Source organism: Triturus cristatus, chromosome 1_2 (genome assembly GCF_964204655.1).
Source record: "Triturus cristatus chromosome 1_2, aTriCri1.1, whole genome shotgun sequence".
NCBI classification, from domain to species: Eukaryota; Metazoa; Chordata; class Amphibia; order Caudata; family Salamandridae; genus Triturus; species Triturus cristatus.
The window spans coordinates 1,182,440,871-1,182,460,314 of record NC_140580.1 but is presented as its reverse complement, the minus strand read 5'-3'; the positions used below and the strand labels follow the sequence as shown (position 1 = coordinate 1,182,460,314).

The window sequence follows — 19,444 nt, the reverse complement described above, 5'->3', positions numbered from 1 at the left end:
ACCGACGTCTTCTTCCGTCATTGATGGTGAGAGGGTGTTGTTAAGTCAGCGACACTTAGGCTTGTGGCGCCGACACGCTTGTACATCGCTGGTCCCTCCTACAGCTCCTCAGTGCGGCGCGGCCTCCTGTCGGGTCAGTGCTGATTCTGCTCCCGGGCTCTCACTGTGTGCGGACCGGTCCCAAGGGCAGGCCGAGCACAGCCAGACCCGGGTCAGTTCTCCACACTCTGCTTTGGCGGTGGGGGCCCGTCTTTCTCTCACTTTGTGCTATTCAGTCGCGTCTGGCGCCTTTCAACTGCTACTTTTCCTGATGTGGTCAGATTGGCAGCTATTATGAAGGATTATGCAGGATAATGGGCTTAAGTGTGGAACAGTGTTAGGATGTGTCCGCCACCTTGGCTGGCTAGCCACGCCCCCTCCCTCCCTTATATAAGATACTGCTTGCAAGGGTAATTCAAAAGCATGCAGCTCTGTGAAACACCCAGTGCTAGAAAGGAAGGTTACTAGCCTGTAACTAAAGGTATCCTACATTGGAATCTCTCAGAGATACCTAGGTTCCTCCCTGTTAAAACAGAGCATTTATGTGCATGTATGCTTAAAAATGTGAAGATGGTAACCTCTAGGTGATGAGTTTCAGCCAGATTACCTGTCTGCCATACACAGAACCTGATTTAGGGTTTGATGGATAAGCAGTGGCGTAACAAAACTTGAGGGGGCCCCCCACGCTCCGGACCCAGTCAAGAGCTTTCAGGCCAGGGGCCCGCCACCCGTGCATAGTGCTGGAGGGGGGGGGGCTAGAGGTCAGGTCCCCCACCCCGTGGGGGCTATTGTTATGCCACTGTGGACAGGTGTAGGAAATTGCCGTTTTGGACATGGTTGCCCCCACTTTTTGCCTGGTATTTGATGTGATTTTGACTGGAAGGGAACTGAGTTCCTGCTAACCAGGTCTCCAGTGCCAGATCTCTTTCCCAAAACTGTGCAATTGTTTCTCCCAATTGGCAATACCTTTAGCACCCTTTGAAAGTCCCTAGTATATGGTACCTAGACCCTGAGGTACTAAAGATGATCCCTAAAAGCAGCAGCACCTATTGTACCACCCCAAGAGTCCCCTCACCAAGCTCTGTGTAAGGAAGTGGGTTTCTGTTGCAGTAAAACCCCCCCACTTTTTGCCTGATAACTGACGCACTTTTCCTTGTTGTGCCATGGGCTCCTGCCAATCAGGTGCCCAGGGCCTGTGTTCCTTCCCTAAAAACTGCCTAACAGCCAAAACCCAATTGGCATCTCTGGCCACATGTCAGCCCCTGGTAAATGGTACCACAGGTACCCAGGGCACTGTGACCAGAGAAGGCCCCTAAGAGCAGCAGCACTTATTGTGCCACCATTAGAGGCCCTGTACCCTGACACACACACACTGCCTTTGCAGGCTGAGTGTCTTGGTGCAGAACAAAACAGAGAGTCGACATGGCCCACATCCCTGTGTGCCATGCCCTCAACATACACTGCCCTGGCATACCTCAGTCACCCCTCTAGCTGGGTGCCCTATGCCAGTGGTGTGGGCACAGGTGCATGAGCCCTGTGCCCCTACAGTACCCAGGTCCATTCCTGGGCACTGTAAGTGTAGTGCTGCCATTAAGAGTATATGGTGCTGGGAGGTCGTCAACACGAACTCCACAGCACCATGATGGCTACACTGAAGACTGAGAAGTTTGGTATCAAACTTCTCAGCACAGTAAACCCACACTGATGCCAGTGTGGGATTTACTGTAAGATGCACGACAGAGGGCATCTAAGAGATGCCCCCTGAACCTAATCTACAATCCACGTCTTGTCTGAGGGGCTGCCTAATCTGCCACACAGCAGACATGTTGCTGGACCCCTGGGTAGAGAGCCATCCGCTCTCCTGAGCCTGCAACAATGCACATCCTGGGCGAGGTGCTAGGTCTCCTCCCCCAGGATGGGCAGGGGAAGCTTCAAAGGCATGCCGCCTTTGTGAGCTTCTCCAGGCCACTTGCTGTACTTAGCAACTGGCCCCTACCGGTTCTGACCCCTACTCTGGCGGGAAGACTGTCCGGAAACCCCAAGGAAGGAAAGGGGGTGTGCCAGCCTCTGGCAACCCCACCCCTCGGGTGGGGAAGACGAGGTGAAGCACATCTCCGGGCTCTCGCCATCTTGAAGATGGGGAGCCCTGCCCAATCAGGACTAGGCTACTGCCCCCTCCCACAGGAGAGTGGCAGGATAGTGGGTGTACCCACCCCAGGGAAGGGACCCATTGGTCCCTGCCCTTTACCTACCTGTAACGCCCCTAAATTTAGTATTTAGGGGCACCATGAACCTTCCTTCCTTAGATCCAGATTCTGAAACAGCAAAGAAGATCAAGAAGACCTGCCGTGCAGCTGCTAACAAGAGGAAGACATCAACTGCTTTGGCCCCAGCCCTACCCGCCTGTCGACCCTCAAACCTGCTCCTGCTAAATCCCGGCATCTCCCGTGGCCAGCAACCTCACAAACCCGGGAGGACCTGGCTACCTTGTGACTCTGAGCATCTGTTACTCCCATGAGCACTGGTACTGCTCAAAGCAAGTAACTGACCCCTGGCATCAGCCAGGAACCGCGAACCCTGCACACTCTGCACCCGCCAAGGGTGGCCTGTGCTGGAGTGGACAAAGACCACGAGGACGTCCCCCCGGCGACTGTGACCACGAATCCAGCACCCAAGAACCCACCTTGATGCTTCTGATGACACCTGCAGCCTCAGAACCAGGGACCCCCAAAACAACCCCCCCCCCCAAACGCGATCCACAGAGGGTAAGATTTCCCGACACCAAAAGGCACCTCGGCGCCCTGCGGCCTCTGTGCCCAACTCCTGGGTATCTACCTATCCTCCAACTACCCAACTTACCTCTCGAAGTGGTGGTCGCACCTGAAGAATCTTTGTCCCCGAGCTTGCAGCCTTTGTTCGTTCTTGAGCTTCTCCATTGCAATCCATTGAGCGCCCGACGGCTCAAAAGCACCCTGCACCCAGCCGCCCGAGTGGCCCTGGCAGTGCAACTTCTACTCTAACCTACTTCCCTATTTGCCCTGAGCAAGTGATCAGTGGATAGGTGGGAAAGTTAGCTAGTCAGATAGGCGTGTCCTCCCTCAGGCAAGTGCCACCACTGAGGTGGGCTACCTGAAGGGAAGGTGACTTTTCAAAGTTTGCTATCTTGGTGATGGCAAAACCTAAGAGTTCTGGAACAGGGTTATGCCCATGTCCCCCAGGAAGTGATTGTATAGGGGACATAGTGCCCCCCCAAGGGCGAGTAGCCCATTGGCTATTACCCTACACCCTCCTAACGCTCCTATGTCAAAATTTTGGGGGGCCCTGGTACCACAGCATCAGATCCTGCCAACCAAAACAAGAATGGGCAAAGAGCCGCAAAAGAAAGAACTGCAGAAGAAGCAACTGACTTGGCACCAGTCCTACCGGCCTGTTCACCTATTCTCAACAATTACGCCAAAGTCTCGCCCTTCAAGCTTCAGATCCTTCAGAGGCTGGAAGGCCTCCCAGCGCGTCCCATAAGACACCGGAATTCCATGGAGCAGTGAAGCTGTTCCCCTGCATCTTGCAGGTACCAAAAACTGAGCTGTGAGGCTTCAAGACTGTGAAAACCTGATGGCGGAAGGCACCACTTCACCCGAGTCGCCTAGCCCGAGCTGAAGTGGGCCAATGGTGTTACCGTGGTTCCCAGATCCTCCAGACTTGAAGCCCACCTTGGATTTCCTCGATGTGGACTTCTCGCCGCCGCCTGCAGCCTCTGTTTGCAGGCCCCATCCACCACGACCACTCTTGGTGACAAAAACCTGACACCTAAGGACACCTCTGAACCTGTTGCCCCTGGCCCGTGGAGAAGAGGACCAAAGGTGTCCCCATGTCCCCGAGCTTTGTGAGCCATGAGCCCCCTTTTTGAGTCATCTCGACTGGCCTCCCAGTCCGACCCTGCAGCATCTGTTCACAAAGACCGATGCCCATAGACATGCACCTAGCACCCAACCTTGTTCTGCACCACTGCACCCGGCCGCCCACCTGCTGGTGCTGCCTTGAACCTTGCGTGTTACTCGCCTCAAATCCAGGAGGTTGGTCTTGTAAGTGCTGCAAAGAACTTGTATACCATATTTGTTTTTCCTCCAATAGGATAACATTGCAGCCTCTGAAAAATTTACTAAGTATAGACTTTTCAAACACAAAAGCACTTCTCTTGAGCGTATTGATTCTGGGGCCTAAACATATATAAAGATACATGTTATTTTTATAAATTGGTGTAGATCTTCTTATTGAGTAGTGTACATCATTTATTGCTTTAGTGTGTATTTGCAGATGTCGAACTCTCCTCTCTGAAAAGTCTCAGACTGCTTGACCACACTACCCCTAGAGGAGCACCTTAGATTGCTAGAGCAAGCACCTGTCCACTTATAAGGGAATTCCCGGACTCTTTGCACAGTATATCTTTTTTTGATATACTACCTAGAGCGGGTTTCCTACAACAGGTTACTCCGTCATAAGGGCAACAGAGTATCTGTCTGACAAAATCTGCCCACACTATTTTAAGTCAGGCAAATCATCAGGTTTATGCTGACGAAGTAAAGTTTACTCAGTCAGTGTAAACATCCCTCCAATGGCCTGAAGGAGCAAGGGCCATTGGAGGTAAGCCATCCGAACGTCCACTCTCTTTAGAGTGGGCAATTGTGGCAGGTTTTTTTTTATATACTTTAAAAATAAAACAAAAATCCCCATAGTATGAGTGCAAGCTCCTATAGTGTTGGGGCTATTCGTTTGTTTTCTTTTCCAGAAGCAAACTACCGCTTTGGAAGTTTGTTTTGGTGCAAACATCTGTAACCAATGGCGAACGCACAGAACATTTTTACAATTACTTTATATAAACTGCAGTGGCTGTCAGTGAACTCTAAATTTTTCAGGCTGAGTAAAAGCAGTGTGGCAGAAGTAAAGTCCTCCGCTACCTTGACGCCCCTTAATCTGTCGGTCAAACTCTAAATCCAGCCCAAAGAGTCCAAAAATTAGGTTGTTAGGCTACAAAGAGTATTACATTACATTCTATGTAAATCCTTTTCTTTGTAACTGCGGGCCTTGCCTTGGTGAATAATCCAAAAGTATATGTATCTTTGAAAGATACCAAATACTGGGGAACTGTAGTTGCAGATGAATGGCTTTTTTGTATGCTTGTAAATGAAGTTATGCTAATGAAGAAATCTAATGCTGTTTTTGTTCCTTCTGGCATCATAGCAGTTCCAATCTCACATGGCTACAGCACAGCACCTGCAGAGACTTCAGGAGATTCAACACATAAGCAATACCTGCCTGGTGACATTCATGCCCATTGCCAAGGAGAACCAGTTTCCTGTGCCCGGGAGAGATGGGTGAGTGTCGCTAAGCAGCTACGGACAGGTCATAGGATTATTAACTTGTACATGCCACTTGGGAGAAACATGAAAAGACGATCCTTACTGGGAACATTGCTTGAATCTTTACACTTGCAGAGGAAAGCTGCTTTATATTGATAAAGGCTTCAATCTCATGCTGTACGTGTTGGTATTCAGGGTCACATCTTTGAGAAGGCCGCATGATGATCTCCCTGACCTATAGAGTGTCTCACATGATCTGATAGAGACTTCCAGCCGCAGATTCCTTACCTTAGCATTAGACCCAGGTGTCAGACTTGATCTGGAAATTGTTTCATGAGCAGTACCTCTGTGCGCCGGTAGGTTGCATCGTTCAGCGCCGCATTGCGTCGTCTGTACCGGAAGTGACGTGCGCAGTGCCTATATAGGCACCACCCTAGCGCGCTGGCATCAGTCCTTTTCTTTTTGCACCAGTCATTGTAGATCAGGAGAAGAGCTATCTCCAGTCACTTTTCGGCTGACCTTTTTCTTACCCTTTAGTCGAAGATTTTCTGAGACATTATCTCCTCGTGTTGCAGGGATGTCCGCGAGGAAGGCTGGCTTTAAGCCCTGTGGTGCCTGTCACTGGGAAATGTCGATGATGGACCCTCACCTCATCTGCCTCGGGTGCCTCGAGAGCAACCACGAAACCAAGACCTGCATTGATTGTTTCACTATGCACCCCAAGGCCTTAACGTGCAACGCCACGGCGGTCTCAAACGCTCGTCGTCGCACTCTAAGTCGTTTGGGTAAGTCCCACAAGCACCAAAAGAACAAGAAGCCAAAGAGATCTTCAACTTCACCCCATCTGTCAAAATCATCCGATGAGATGAGGGAGCGTTGGCATTCACGGCCAGGCTCTGCGGTTGAGGCTATGCCTTGGGGATGACTGGGAGAGGACACTGGACCCAGAAGAATACTAGCCCCTAGATGTCACAGAGGACACCTAGTGGGAGAATTTGGCATATGGCACTGCAATGGACACCTCCCCTGATGCTGGCATGGTCTGTTCTCCTACCGTGGCAATGGAGGAGGGAGCCTCATTTGCTATGGTGGTGAGGGTGGCTGAAGTCCTGGACCTTCAGCTGCCTTCCTTGGCTATCAAGAGTAACTTAACTGAGGTGCTTCAGGTGTTCTACTTGGAGCCTGGTCGAAGCCCTGTACAGGTGCTCCTGTGAATAGGATAATTCCCTGCTGCCATCACCACACCCCAGGGGACCCCAACTTCTTCATCCAACACCCAACCCCGAAAAGGTTGGTGGTCCTAGTAAATCCTCGATCATTTCCTACCCCTCCACTGGACAAGGAATCCAAGAGGCTGACTACCTTGGGAAAGAAGATGTTTTCTTCTGTCAGCCTGGCACTACGGTTGGTGAAAATAGCGTGCCCTTTGGGGTGACACTCCCATTCGCTTTGGGAATCGTTGCGCAGGTGGTCCTATGGTCTCTTCAGAGGCAAGGCGGATTCTGCACTGGAGCGCTTCAACAACAGCAAAGCTATGGCCAAGTGGGCCTTTCCATTGCCCCCACCAACCCCAATCCACCCTTTGCTCCTTTCATGGCCATGAAAGGGGCTTAAGCCGCGTCTCTACCCACCCAGCTACCACGACACGCAAGATTCCCAGGACATGCTACCCACAGACCTCATAGGTCAGGTAGCCTGTACACGGCCAACTCCGGGCAGCAGCAGCCTCCGAGCCTCTTTAGTTTGCCCTCCGACCATCATAGGCACCCAGTGGGAGTCCAGATACACCATCACCTGCACCACTAGAGGTCGATCACATCCAAAATTGGGTTCTCCAGGCTGTCTAAAGAGGCTACTCCTTCCCCTTCGTGACTACTCCCCTACCTGTGCCACTCACTTCGACAGGCTGACAGAGGACCATATCTCCATACTCCGCCAAGAAGTGGCGGCTCTCTTGGCCAAGGGAGCCATAGAGAGGGTGTCTGCATCCGAAGTCGGTCATGGTTACTATTCTCACTACTTTCTGGTGCCCAAGAAGGGCGCAGGTCTTCGTCCTATCCTAGACCTGCGCCCTCTCAATTTCTTTCTGAAAAAGGAGAAATTCAAAATACTCACACTCGCTCAAGTTCTGGCTGCCCTGGACCCAGGAAACTGGATAGTAGCATAGGACATGCAGGAGGCATACTTCCCCATCCCTCTCCAGCCTGCCCACCTGTTACCTGCGGTTCACGGTAGGCCATGAGCCCTTTCAGCTAACCGTGCTACCCTTTGACCTTACCAGTTCCCTTGGATGTTCACCAAGGTGATGGCAGTGGTTTCAGATCACCTGCGGAGATTAGGGATGCCAGTTGTCCCCTATCTTGATGACTGGCTGTTAAAGGTGGCCTTGCCCCAGGCAGTTGTCTCCCACCTCCAGACTATTGCGGACCACCTGCACTTGCTGGAGTTTACTATCAACGTGCCGAGGTCACACCTGACCCCTCTCAGACATTCCCTTTCATCAGAGCTGTTCTGTGTACAGTGCAGTTTTGAGCTTGTCCTCCAGAACGGCGAGTCTAGGATATTTAGGCTATGATACCGATGTTTCAGCCTCTATCCTGGATTTTGGTGAGTCTGACTATGAGACAACTGGGCCACATGGCCTTCTGCATCCTGCTTGTGTCACATGCCTGCTGGCATATGCGAGCTCTGCAGTGGGACCTGAAGTTACAGTGAGTGCAGAATCAGGGGAATCTCTCAAGCATGGCCCAGATCTCGTATGGCTCTGCAAAAGGTCTGCAGTGGTTAACAAACCCAGATGGGGTCAGCAGCAAACCAGGTTCCATTCCTCAACCAGATCTTACAGTAATGATAGATGCGTCACTCCTGGGCTGGGGTGGCCATGAGGAGAGATGGACTTGAGAGGCCTTTGGTCTCCAGAGAAATCTGGGCTCCAAACTAGCCTTTTAGAGCTTTGATCGAACTGACTGGCATTGAAAACCTTTTTACCCTGTATCAAGGGAAGGCTCGTGCAGGTGTTCATGGACAACACTCCCGCCATGTGGTACTGCAACACATGGGGTGGGGTGGGGACGTGGACCCTTTGTCAAGAGGCCCTACGTCTCTTTACATGGCTGGAACGTCAAAGCATTTCCCTGGTGGTTCAACACCTGATGGGATCTCTGAACGCCAGAGCTGACAATCAGCTCAAAATGCCTTGTAGATCACAAATGGCATCTCCGAGAGGCGTGGCTAGCAGCCAGCCAAAATGGCCACACCCTAAGTGAGCTCTGGCGAGCACCTGCTGAAACCCCTGTTGGAAATATCCATCTGCCACGCTGCAAGTCACGTTCGGGAGGTCCCGACACTACACGGTATGTCTGGACGGCGATTGGGACCCGGCGATTGCTCATTTTGGCGGAACAGGCGGAGGCAGCCGCGGTGAAGAGGTGTGGCCTCGTGAGATGGACGGGCCTACGCTTGAAGGCCTGGTGAGAGAAAGGAGGACCGGGAAATCCAGATCCCTTGCGCAAAGGTGACCCGCTTCTGAGGCAGCTGAGGTGAAGAGGCATAAAGTCTAACAGCGCACCCGAAGCGGGGAGGAGGACACACTGTGGTACTGACGCCCAGACCAAGGTGAGCTGCTGTGCGCGTCGGGCGTAGACCAGTGCGAAGCTGGTGGTGATCGACCTGGAAGCCACAACTGAGAGGTGGTGCCTGAGGTAGTTGCGGCCGTCAACTGGTTCCGAACAGCGGTCATGGCCACCACTACTGCCATTGGCAACTAACAAGAGGCAGCGGGACAGGGAAGTGAGTTGCTGCCTCCGATGCCCAGTCAGAGGTGAAACTCTGTGCAGAAGACGCAAGTACACAATTGAGAGGGAGTGCCTGCAGTGAATACGACTGCCCACAGACCCCGCACTGAGGCAGCGGCCTCTACTGTTGCAGCTGGGGAAAATCGCGAGGCGCTAGTTACGGAGGCCTCAAGAGACAGGAGACGCAACCTGGGCTCAGGGGACGGGAAGCATAAACATTCTGAAATGGCATGCTCGATGACACACTAACTGACATCAGAGACCCTATATTTGAGTTTAGCGAGGGGTAAACATACGGCCTGCAGCCTAGGAATATAGAACCTGCCCTTGGGTCGACGTAATGATATAAAGGTGAGCGCCAACCAGTAAGATTGTATAGTGCAGGAGACATGTAGCTCCAACGAGCCTCAGACCAGTCTGGTAGAGTTGGACAAAAAAGCCTGGCCGGTACGGTGTGAAGGGTGTTGGTACAGCCCAACTTACAACGAAATAGCGCGCTACAAAGGGTCCAAGTTGGCGCACCAAACAAAGCTCGATACATTTACGTGTCTTAAGGTGGACACCCAGTCAGAGGGGGGTGATGACCAACGCCAAAAGCTGGTGACTGAGGAAGGAGGTCTCACGTTACAGGATATAATGACAGCAATCCTTGGAGTGCACTCGGCACTTGAAAGTAAGATTTACACTGTCGCCTCAGAGGTAATGTTAATGCATGCAGACCTTCGCAATCTGGGGGACCAGGTAAAAGTTACTGAAGACTCCATACCTACGCTCCAGTCATCCACCAAAGTGCTTGAAGTCCACGTGGATAAGCTCCAAACTACAATGGCTGCCCTGAAGGCAAAGTTAGAAGAATACAAAGGGTGCGCTCACAGAAATAACGTTCAAAGTTTGGAAGTGCCAGAGCAGACTGACGGCCCGTCTACGGACTTGTTTGTTGAAGATCTTATCACAAAGCATCTGCAGCCCGAGGTCTTTCTAACTACTTCTCAGTAGAATGGGCCCTCCAAGTACCAGAGGGCCCACAGCGACCGGGTGCGCTCCCTCCCAATCCTGAGGAGGATTTTCTTTTTTTTTTTTTTTTTTTTTTTTTGAAACCGTTTATTACAATCTCAAATATATACAGGTATGGGCCTACAACCTTCCGGCCGGCCGCTAAAGTGACAGAAATAAATGACATATATACAATAAGGCACTTGGCGTTACAGAGACGCTAAAGCAGGAGGTATCAACAACGTGGGCCACATGACTCTGAGCCCACAATACGGTTTCGTTTTATACAACACAACAACATAAAACCACACCCGCAAGGCAACCCGAGAGCGAAAGTGACCACATATGCTCCTCAAATGGGGGGACCCCAACCATACACTAAAATCGAAGGAGGGGAAGGGGGAATAGGTCCGGGACTGGAAAAACACTGTGCCCGGGATTGAGGGAGGGGGTCATCTAGGGGGACGGAGCTGGTGAAGCGGGAGGCAACAATGGCGGCTCGCAAATACCCCCGCGGTAGGCGTTCCAGGGGCCCCACACCTTCAGCCATGCCCCAGGCTTACCCCGCGCCACATACACCACCTTCTCTCGGAACATGCACCAATCCATGTGTTCTTTCCAGGCCGACACTGCCGGGGGCCTCTGGGATCCCCACAGTTGAGCGATGTCACGTTTAGCAATCATATAACCCAGCGTCACCCATCGCGTCTGCGGAACCGAGTAGTCGGTCGGTTCCCATACATTCAGCAGGCATCTCCTCGCTTCAGGCACCAGCACGACATGCGTAACCGCTCGCAGGACCTCATGCACACCACGCCAGAATCGCTCCACCCTCGGACATTCCCACAGAATATGTAAAAAAGTCGCCAATGCACCGCACCCACGCTTACACAGTCCATCCTCGGCATAGCCCATACGCAGAAGCCCTGGCCCCGTCATGTACACCCGGTGAAGTATCTTAAGCTGGACGAAGCGAAGGCGAGCCGGGATGGCCACCTCCTTCGGGGAGGCCACAGCGGAAATCCAGTCCTCGTCGTCCAGCTCCAACCCATCGGCAACCCAAGCCTCGCGGAGCCCAGTCAGTAAGCCCGAGCGGTCATTAATCAACTTCTTGTAGATGAGGGAGATCGTGCTGTCCGGAACGTGGCCATCTAGCACTCTATCCTCCAGTGGGGAGGACTCCGGGATGGCGGCCACGTCTGGGAAGACAGAACCCAGTGCGTGACGGACCTGTAGGTATCGAAAGTATTCACTGCCCTGCAGCTGAAACTCCGCCTGCAGTGTCTCGAATGTTTTGAATCCTCCCCTCGTCCAGAGATCCCCCACTGTACTAATGCCTATCGTGTCCCACCTATCGAAGCCCTTCGAGGTCCATAGGGAGCCCAACCTCTCAGACGCATACAACGGTGACGACCGGGTCAAACGGTCCTTCCATCCCATAGCTGCATTGGCCGCGTGCCACACTCGCACCATGACACGCGTGGGTCCCGTCAGGCGGGAATCGGGCACGCTAGTATAGAGCGCTCGATTGTAATCGCCACCGGGCAGGAGCGTCTTGTCCATTTCAAATGCCGGGTTTAAGGCGGGCCCGTAAAGGCCGTGATTAATTGCAGCTAATTGGGAGGCCCAGTAATACCGCTTAATATCCGGGAGGGCAATCCCTCCGTCATACCACGGGAGCGTCAACTTTGCCAGGGCTATACGCGGCCTCCCGTCCCAGAACAGGCGGCGCTGCAGACTCTCCACCTCACGGAAGTAGCGCGCCGGGACCAGGTCCATCGAGTTCTGGAGAGCGTACAGAAAGCGCGGTAATGACATCATCTTGAACAATGCCGCCCGGCCGAGCGGCGAAAGCGGCAAGCGCCGCCAGCGCGCGACGTCCTCCTTCAAGCGCTGGAGGGGGGGAAGCAAATTCCGCTCGTAGCGGGCCACCGGGTCCAGCGTAATATATACGCCCAGGTAACGAAACCCCTGCGAGGCAATCTGGATCGAGAACAGGAGCCTCCCCGGAAAGCACATAGACACAGGATTTAGCCCAGTTGATGACAAGACCTGAGTTACGGCCGAAGGAGCGCAGAACATCGACCAGGACAATCAGGGATTTACGCGGGGAGGCTAAGTACAACAGGATGTCGTCGGCGTAGAGGGACACGCGGTCCTCATACTCAGGGGTCCAACGGAGACCACGGATAGAAGGGTGCCACCGCAGCCACTCCGCCAGGGGTTCCAAGGCCAGTGCAAACAGGAGCGGCGACAGGGGGCAACCCTGTCGCGTGCCCCGTCCCAGCACGAATGGGGCCGAGACACGACCATTCACCACCACCTGCGCCAATGGGTCAGAGTACAACAATTTGACCCAGCTGATGAATCCCGGGCCAAATCCAAATTTCGCCAACATCGCCCAGATGTACGGCCACTCGAGCGTGTCAAACGCCATGGTGGCGTCCAAGGACGCCAAGATGGCCGGCTCCTGCACGAATGGAACACGCGCGAGCACCCCGTGCAAGCGCCGCAGGTTAAGGGCCGTGTTGCGATGCGGAATAAAGCCGGACTGGTCTTGGTGGACCAGATCGCCCACCACGCCGACCAGCCGGTTGGCAAGCACCTTAGCGAGGATTTTAGGCTCCGCATTTAAGAGCGAGATCGGCCGATAGGATGTAACCCGGTCTCGCGGTCTCCCCTCCTTGTGGATAACCACGATGGTAGCTAGACGCTGGTCCGGCGGGAGGGAGCCCCGCGAGTGGGCCGCAAGGAACATCGCGCGGAGGTGGGGTGCCAGTACATCCGGTCGCAGCTTATACAATTCGATAGGAAGGCCATTTGGGCCCATGGCCTTGCCCGAGGCGACCGAGCGTATGGCGAGGGCGATTTCATCCGAGGTGGGAGCGGCATCCAACGAATCCCTGTCCTCCACTGAAAGCGAGGGCAGCGCGATGTCCCGCAGCAGGGCATGGGAATCCTCCTCCGAGCAGGGAGAGACCGGAGAATATACCTCGCGGAAATAATCCGCGAAGCAAGAAACAATGCCTTCCGGCTCAGTAATTCGTACACCATCCATCCTCTCAATCAGCGGGACCACACGACTAGCTCTCTCCTTCTTATCCAACCACGCAATCAGTTTGCCAGCCTTATCACCCACATCGTACAGTCGCCCCTGTTGCTCTCTGCTAAGGCCCCTGGCCGCCTCCGTGATGAGGGCCCTATAGGCCGCCTGCTTAAGGTGTAGGACATGCAGCGCCGCGTCAGTCACCCCACTCCCCAGACCACCCTCCAATTCAGTAATTTCGGCCTCCACCCGGGTCACCTCCTCCTGTGCGCGTCTGCGGGCATGGGAGATAAAGGAGAGGGCCTCCCCTCTGAGAACTGTTTTGAAGGCTTCCCACAGGGAGATAGCCGACGGGACGGACCCCACATTCTCCTCAAAATACCGTTGCAATGATTTAATCAGGTCAGCACGAATAGTGGGGTCACGCAGGTACCAAGCATTGATTGGGGCTACCCTGCCCTCTCCCCTCGGGAAGACACCCAAGTGCAACAGGAGCGGGGAATGATCTGAAATACCCCGCGCCAGATGGCGCACCTCTCCCACCCTCCCAGCATAGGCCGCAGGGACAAGGACATAATCAAGCCGCGAGAGGCTACCATGGGCACCCGAATGGAAGGTGTACTGCAGCTGGGTGGGATGCTTTAAACGCCAGCAGTCCACCAATCCCAGTGTGTCCAAAAGGCCCGCTAACCACGCCTGTGCCCGGGGGAGGTCCCTAGGGGGATGACGATCCATAGTCCCAGAAGCCACCGCATTGAAATCCCCCCCAACCACCAAAAGCCCCCCTGGGAGGTCAAGGAGGAGGCGTCCCAGATCTGCAAAGGTGGTGGACTGTAGCCCCGGTGGGACGTACACAGAGACAAAAACAACTACCTTGCCCTCCATCCTCCCCACCAAGACAGTGTAGCGTCCCCTCTCATCATGGCGCACCTCGTCTATTTCTAGCGGGAGCGAGGTCTTGACCATGATGCCCACCCCCCGCGAGCCTGATGTGAAGCCCGAGTGGGCCACCAAGCGAAAGCCACGGCGATTCATGGCACAAAAGGAGTTACCAATAAGGTGTGTCTCCTGCAGAAAGACCACATCAGGCGAAATCCGTTTCAGATACTGCAGGACCACACCCCGCTTGATCCTATCACCCAGTCCGTTAACGTTCCAGGACAACAAAGTTAAATCCCTACCCCCCATCACATAACGAAGCCATCATTTGTCCCCCCCAGAGCATCTCAAAAACAACAATACAATAACGGGTTTGCCTTGCGGTAGAAACGAACCACACCCCACCCCAACCCACCCAACCCAACAGAACTCCCCCCACCCTGCACCCCTGCATGAGCCCAAACAGCCCCCCCAAAGTGCAGTGTGCCTGTCGCCCCATAGATAAGAAAACTAACTAGTCCCCCAGAGGAGGAGGGAGATCCCCCAAGAGACCCCACACGACCTCCACAGGAGGGGAACTTACCCTAACAGTCAATAGTGACAACAACGCAGTCCAGAGCAAGGCCTACCATTAGTCCCTCAGTCCTGATCCGGCGGGCCCTCCCCACCAACCGCACCCCCCCCACCCCCCCGGCCCCGATCTCCGGGCAAAGTGTCTAGCCAGTCCCCGGCCACCTCGGGTCGATCAAAAAAGTGCGTGTGGCCATCCACCTCCACTCTCAGCTTAGCTGGAAAAAGCATCGCATATTTGAGATTCAGGTCCCTTAGGCGACGTTTAACTCCAAGAAAGCTCAGTCTCTGCTTTTGGACTGCCGGAGTGAAGTCAGGATAGAAATTGATGTCCATATTGTCAAGTTTGACCGGCCCTTGTAGCCTGGAAGTCTGTAGGATAGCGTCTCTGTCCCGAAAATTGAAGATCCGGGCGATGAGAGGCCTCGGAGGGGCTCCAACCTTAGGCCTACCCCCGGGGACCCTGTGGGCACGCTCCACCGCAAAGAATTTACTCAGCCCCCGAGGCTGGAGATGGGTGAGAACCAGGTCCTCAACAAATAGATCCTCCGCCTCGCGTCCCTCCGGCACCCCGATAATGCGGACGTTGTTCCTCCGGGCCCGACCCTCGGAATCCTCCAGCCGACGATTCATCAGGGCGCTCGCCTGGCCAAGCCTGCGCACCTCCTGTTGGAGGGCCGCCACGTCCGTTGTGAGGCCTGTGGTAGAGTGGGCCAAAGAGTCGACCCGGTCGTTGGTTTTAGACAAATCAGCCCTCACGAGGCCCACGTCCACGAGGACCGAGTCAATGTTATGCGCCAGAGTGTCGAAGCGCTGGTCCACCGAGGCCTTCATCTCGGCGATGGCGCCCATGACGTCTCGGAGGGTCAGGTCCGTGGGCAGAGCGGAAGCATCAGTCGGGCCCGTAGGGGACCTACGCGGCGCCTCTGGGGATCCCTTCTGGAGGGTGTAGCGGTCCATACTGTTGGATTGCTGGGCCGCGCCACGGCGGGTCGATCGCCATCTTGTTTTGTGGACATGGTTTCAATCCCCAAGACGAGTCAGTCTCCTCAAGAAAGGGGGGGGCCGACAATCCAGTTCAAGGGGTCCAGGGGGGAGCGACCACCGCTCCGCAGGACGGACCGCAGCTGGCGGACTGGCAGGGCACCCCAGCGAGACCACACCACCGCACACCGCCCCGCAACCCAACCTCGCCTGGCAGCAAGGAGGGCGCAAAAGCGAAAGTGAAAGTGCGGGGTACGCGAGTCACCCAGCCTTGCCCGCCGCTGTTGTTCACTTTATGTCCGGATCGCCCCACAACTCCAGTACGGGGGGCCGGTGTGGAGAAGGCTGCAAACCTCAATCGATGCTCCTGCCGGTGTCCGAGGTCCGATTTAAAAACTGAAAACGGGTGTCACCTCTGCTCGGGCTCACAAATACAGTCCCCTCATCTGGGACAGGATTCTGTCAGGATTTATGCAGGAGGTCGCGGAGGTCCTCGGGAGCCTCGCACCTACGCGGCCATCTTGGTTGCGCGCTAGGCTCCTCCCCCTGAGGAGGATTTTCAACTTCATAGACAGAGATGTAATATTACAGACTGCTCGCTTGGCCCCTCCATTAAAATACGACAACGCTATAACCTTTTTTACGTATTTCACGGTTAAGGTCCAGAAGATGCAACCCTCCTTTCTGGAAGTCAAAAGGTGGCTGAGTGAGAAAGAACTTAAATACACAATGTTGTTTCCTGCTAGGCTCCTGGTGGCGGTGGAGGGAAAATGTTGGTTCTTTGACTCCCCTGAGGAAGCCTGGGAGTGGCTGGATGGCTGAAGGAAACCTAGAAATAGACACCCACCGGCAAAAAGTGAGAAGGAATGGCTACAACCAGGTCGACAACAGAATGGGGAGTCGGTGGCAGACGACGATGGATCCACCGTCGCTCTGCCGACATAAGATTTCCAGCCAAATTGGATAAGAACTGGTACAAGTTGGGGCCGGGGCACTTTACTGGAAGCTGCTCAACACTTCAGCCAGATGGTTGATATTCTGAAATCACAGAGACTCGCTGCACCATATGAGGGGTTACTAGCAGAGGAGAATAGTCATGACTGAAGTGCCTTGCTGCCCTGAGTTGTGGACTCTGTGTAAGGTTGCGGTGATAGTCTAAAATCCTGCTGTAATTAAAGTAAAACCGATACAGTGTGGTGAACCTACTGCATGCTTGGGGGTGAGACTCCGATGGGTGGGAGGACGACTGGAACACGCTTCCCAACATCAAGCAATGAGGGACGGGGTATAAGGCACTCTGCAGAGTTGGGGGGGTGGATAGTTCTAAGTCCACGATGCAGGAAAGCAGAGAGGGGGGAGGAGGGGAAAAGTTTTATTAGCGGGTTTATGAGGTTTCATAAGCACACTATGTGGTTAGTAATGGCAGTAAAACACAATACATGTCTCAAACAATTGAATGTTGCAAGACAGGACATCTCCCAGACTACTCCGAGGGCATCTGTAGAGATCCCCTCCACCCAAACGCCCTCAAGTACTTCATGGAGGAATTGTAGTCTCCCCTAGGATCGTCATACTCCTGGTTGAGTTTCCAAAACATTATAGATACACGGTAAAATGAGTAGTGATAAACCCTCCTGTAACTTTTAAAATCCTTTCTTGGAACGTAAATGGACTAGGGGATCAAATCAAAAGGGGGGTGGCACTACAATACCTCAAGCGCCAGGTGCCCGACATCATCGTCTTGTTACAGAAAATTCACATACAGGGGAATTCCCATTGTGCACTCAATAGATGGGGCTATAAACTAGTTGTTCATGCAGTCTTTACTAGAGATTCGAGAGGGGTGGGTATCCTAATGCACAAGTCCTTTCACAATACTAAAGGTCACGCACGACCCACATGGGCGTTTTGTAACATTGTTAGGGCACTGGGAAGGCCGGCTCTTAAATATTGTGTCTCTTGACATCTCCCCCAAGATTACAAACCCTCATACTCGCTGACCTAGGCTCACGCATAGTCAGTCTGCTGCAGGGAGAGTTGCTTATTGTGGGCGATTGCAATGCAGCCCTTAACTGAGAAATGGACCGCCGGACCGCGAGATACACCAAGGAAGGCCCTGGCAGAGTTTTTGTCGACTATTGGCCTAGTTGATGTGTGGCGAATACGTAATCCATCAGCCCACCAGTATATCTTTCTTTCTAGTATCCACAGGAGTTTATCCCTCATAGACTTTATGTTCTGTTTGGCGGAGCAACTTCCAATGTTCGGGGAGATGGCCCACCTCTCAAGAGGTATCTCTGACCACTCTCCACTTAGTGCATCTTATGGATGTGCACCCACATCTAGGAGCAGCCCGATGTCACTTAACCCGTGGTACCTTAAAATACCATCTATCAGGGATGACCTATTGAAAGCGACAACTAACTACTTTAAAGAGAACAAGGGGTCGGTAGAGTTGGCCATATTTTATGGAAGGCCTACCAGCCAGTAATCAAAGGTCAAGCAATCTCCTTAATATCTGGCCATACAAAAGAGAGGCAGAAACAGCTGACAACAATAGAAGAAAAGATTCAGAAACAAGAATCTGAACTACTACTCTCGGACACCCTGGATGTGCAACACAGGCTACAAATTAAACAGAAAGAATATAGGGATATTACCGACGATAAAGCCAGAGCACAGAACCGATCGACTTTGCACCAACTATATGAGGTTGGTGACAGAGCAGGCAAACTTTTGGCATGGCTAGACAGAAAAGAAAAAGCTTCCAAATGGATGTTTGAAATTACTCCAGATAAGGGGGAACCAATTAGAGACTGACCGCGAATAGCGCATGCCTTCGCAGCGTACTATAGTCAACTGTATATGCCGTCATTGAAAATTACCCAAGCTGAAGCTCAGGACCTATTCTCTACTCTTGATATGCCCTCCCTTGAGGAGACAGACAGATAGTTTAGAATTAGAACTAACAGAGAGTGAAGTGTTGCAGGCCATCAGGGCATTGAAAGCCGGGAGAGCAATGGGCCCAAATGGCCTGCCGATTGAACTATACAAATTAACAGCTTCCGCAACTGCTCCATATTTAGTGCAGATGTTTCAGGAACGTATTAAAGCTGGAACGCTGCCTGAAAATCTAAAGTTGGCCAATATTGTGGTAATACACAAAGTTGGTAAATTACCAGAAAACTGTGCGTCTTACAGACTAATATCTCTGTTGAATGCAGAGATGAAGATCTTAGCGAAAGCCCTAGTAACTCGCTTGGCTCTGTTGCTACATAAGTTGGTCCACCCCGACCAGTCAGGATTCATGCCGGGTAGAAATACCGCACTCAACCTAAGGCGCCTTCACTGAGTGCTGGGTAGAGCTGAAAGTATTAGGGAGGAAGCTGTTGTAATGTCGCTAGACGCTAGAATGGTGTTCAACATGATAGAATGGCCCTTTTTATTCGCAGTCCTAGAAAGACTGGGATTTGGGCTTTTTTTGTTGCATGGGTCCGACCCCTATACTCTGAAATCCTAGTACAAGTGACGGTAAATGTGGACGATCAACAGTTTTTAAACTGCACAGGGGGCATGGCAGGGATGCCCCCTTTCCCCGTTAATATTTTCTGTAGTATTGGAACCACTAGCGGTGTGGATACTGTGTGACCCGCTTATCAGAGGACTTAAATGGATAGAAGACTGGGAGGATAGAATCTCCCTCTATGCAGATGATACCCTCCTCTATTTGGCGAACCCTTACTCCTTACATAGGTTGCTTCATATCTTCACCCTTAATCAAA

At 53.0% G+C, this 19,444-nt stretch overlaps 1 protein-coding gene across 4 annotated transcripts in view; it reads left to right on the top strand.

Moving 5' to 3' along the window:
• Positions 1-19,444, top strand: part of CIZ1 (CDKN1A interacting zinc finger protein 1) — a 1,193,645-nt gene that overhangs the window by 789,375 nt on the left and 384,826 nt on the right. For all 4 annotated transcript variants that reach the window (XM_085614087.1, XM_085614089.1, XM_085614086.1 and 1 more), the window contains exon 10: positions 5,278-5,411. In XM_085614087.1, coding sequence (XP_085470213.1) covers positions 5,278-5,411 — 134 coding nt within the window. The remainder of the gene's footprint in view (positions 1-5,277; positions 5,412-19,444) is intronic.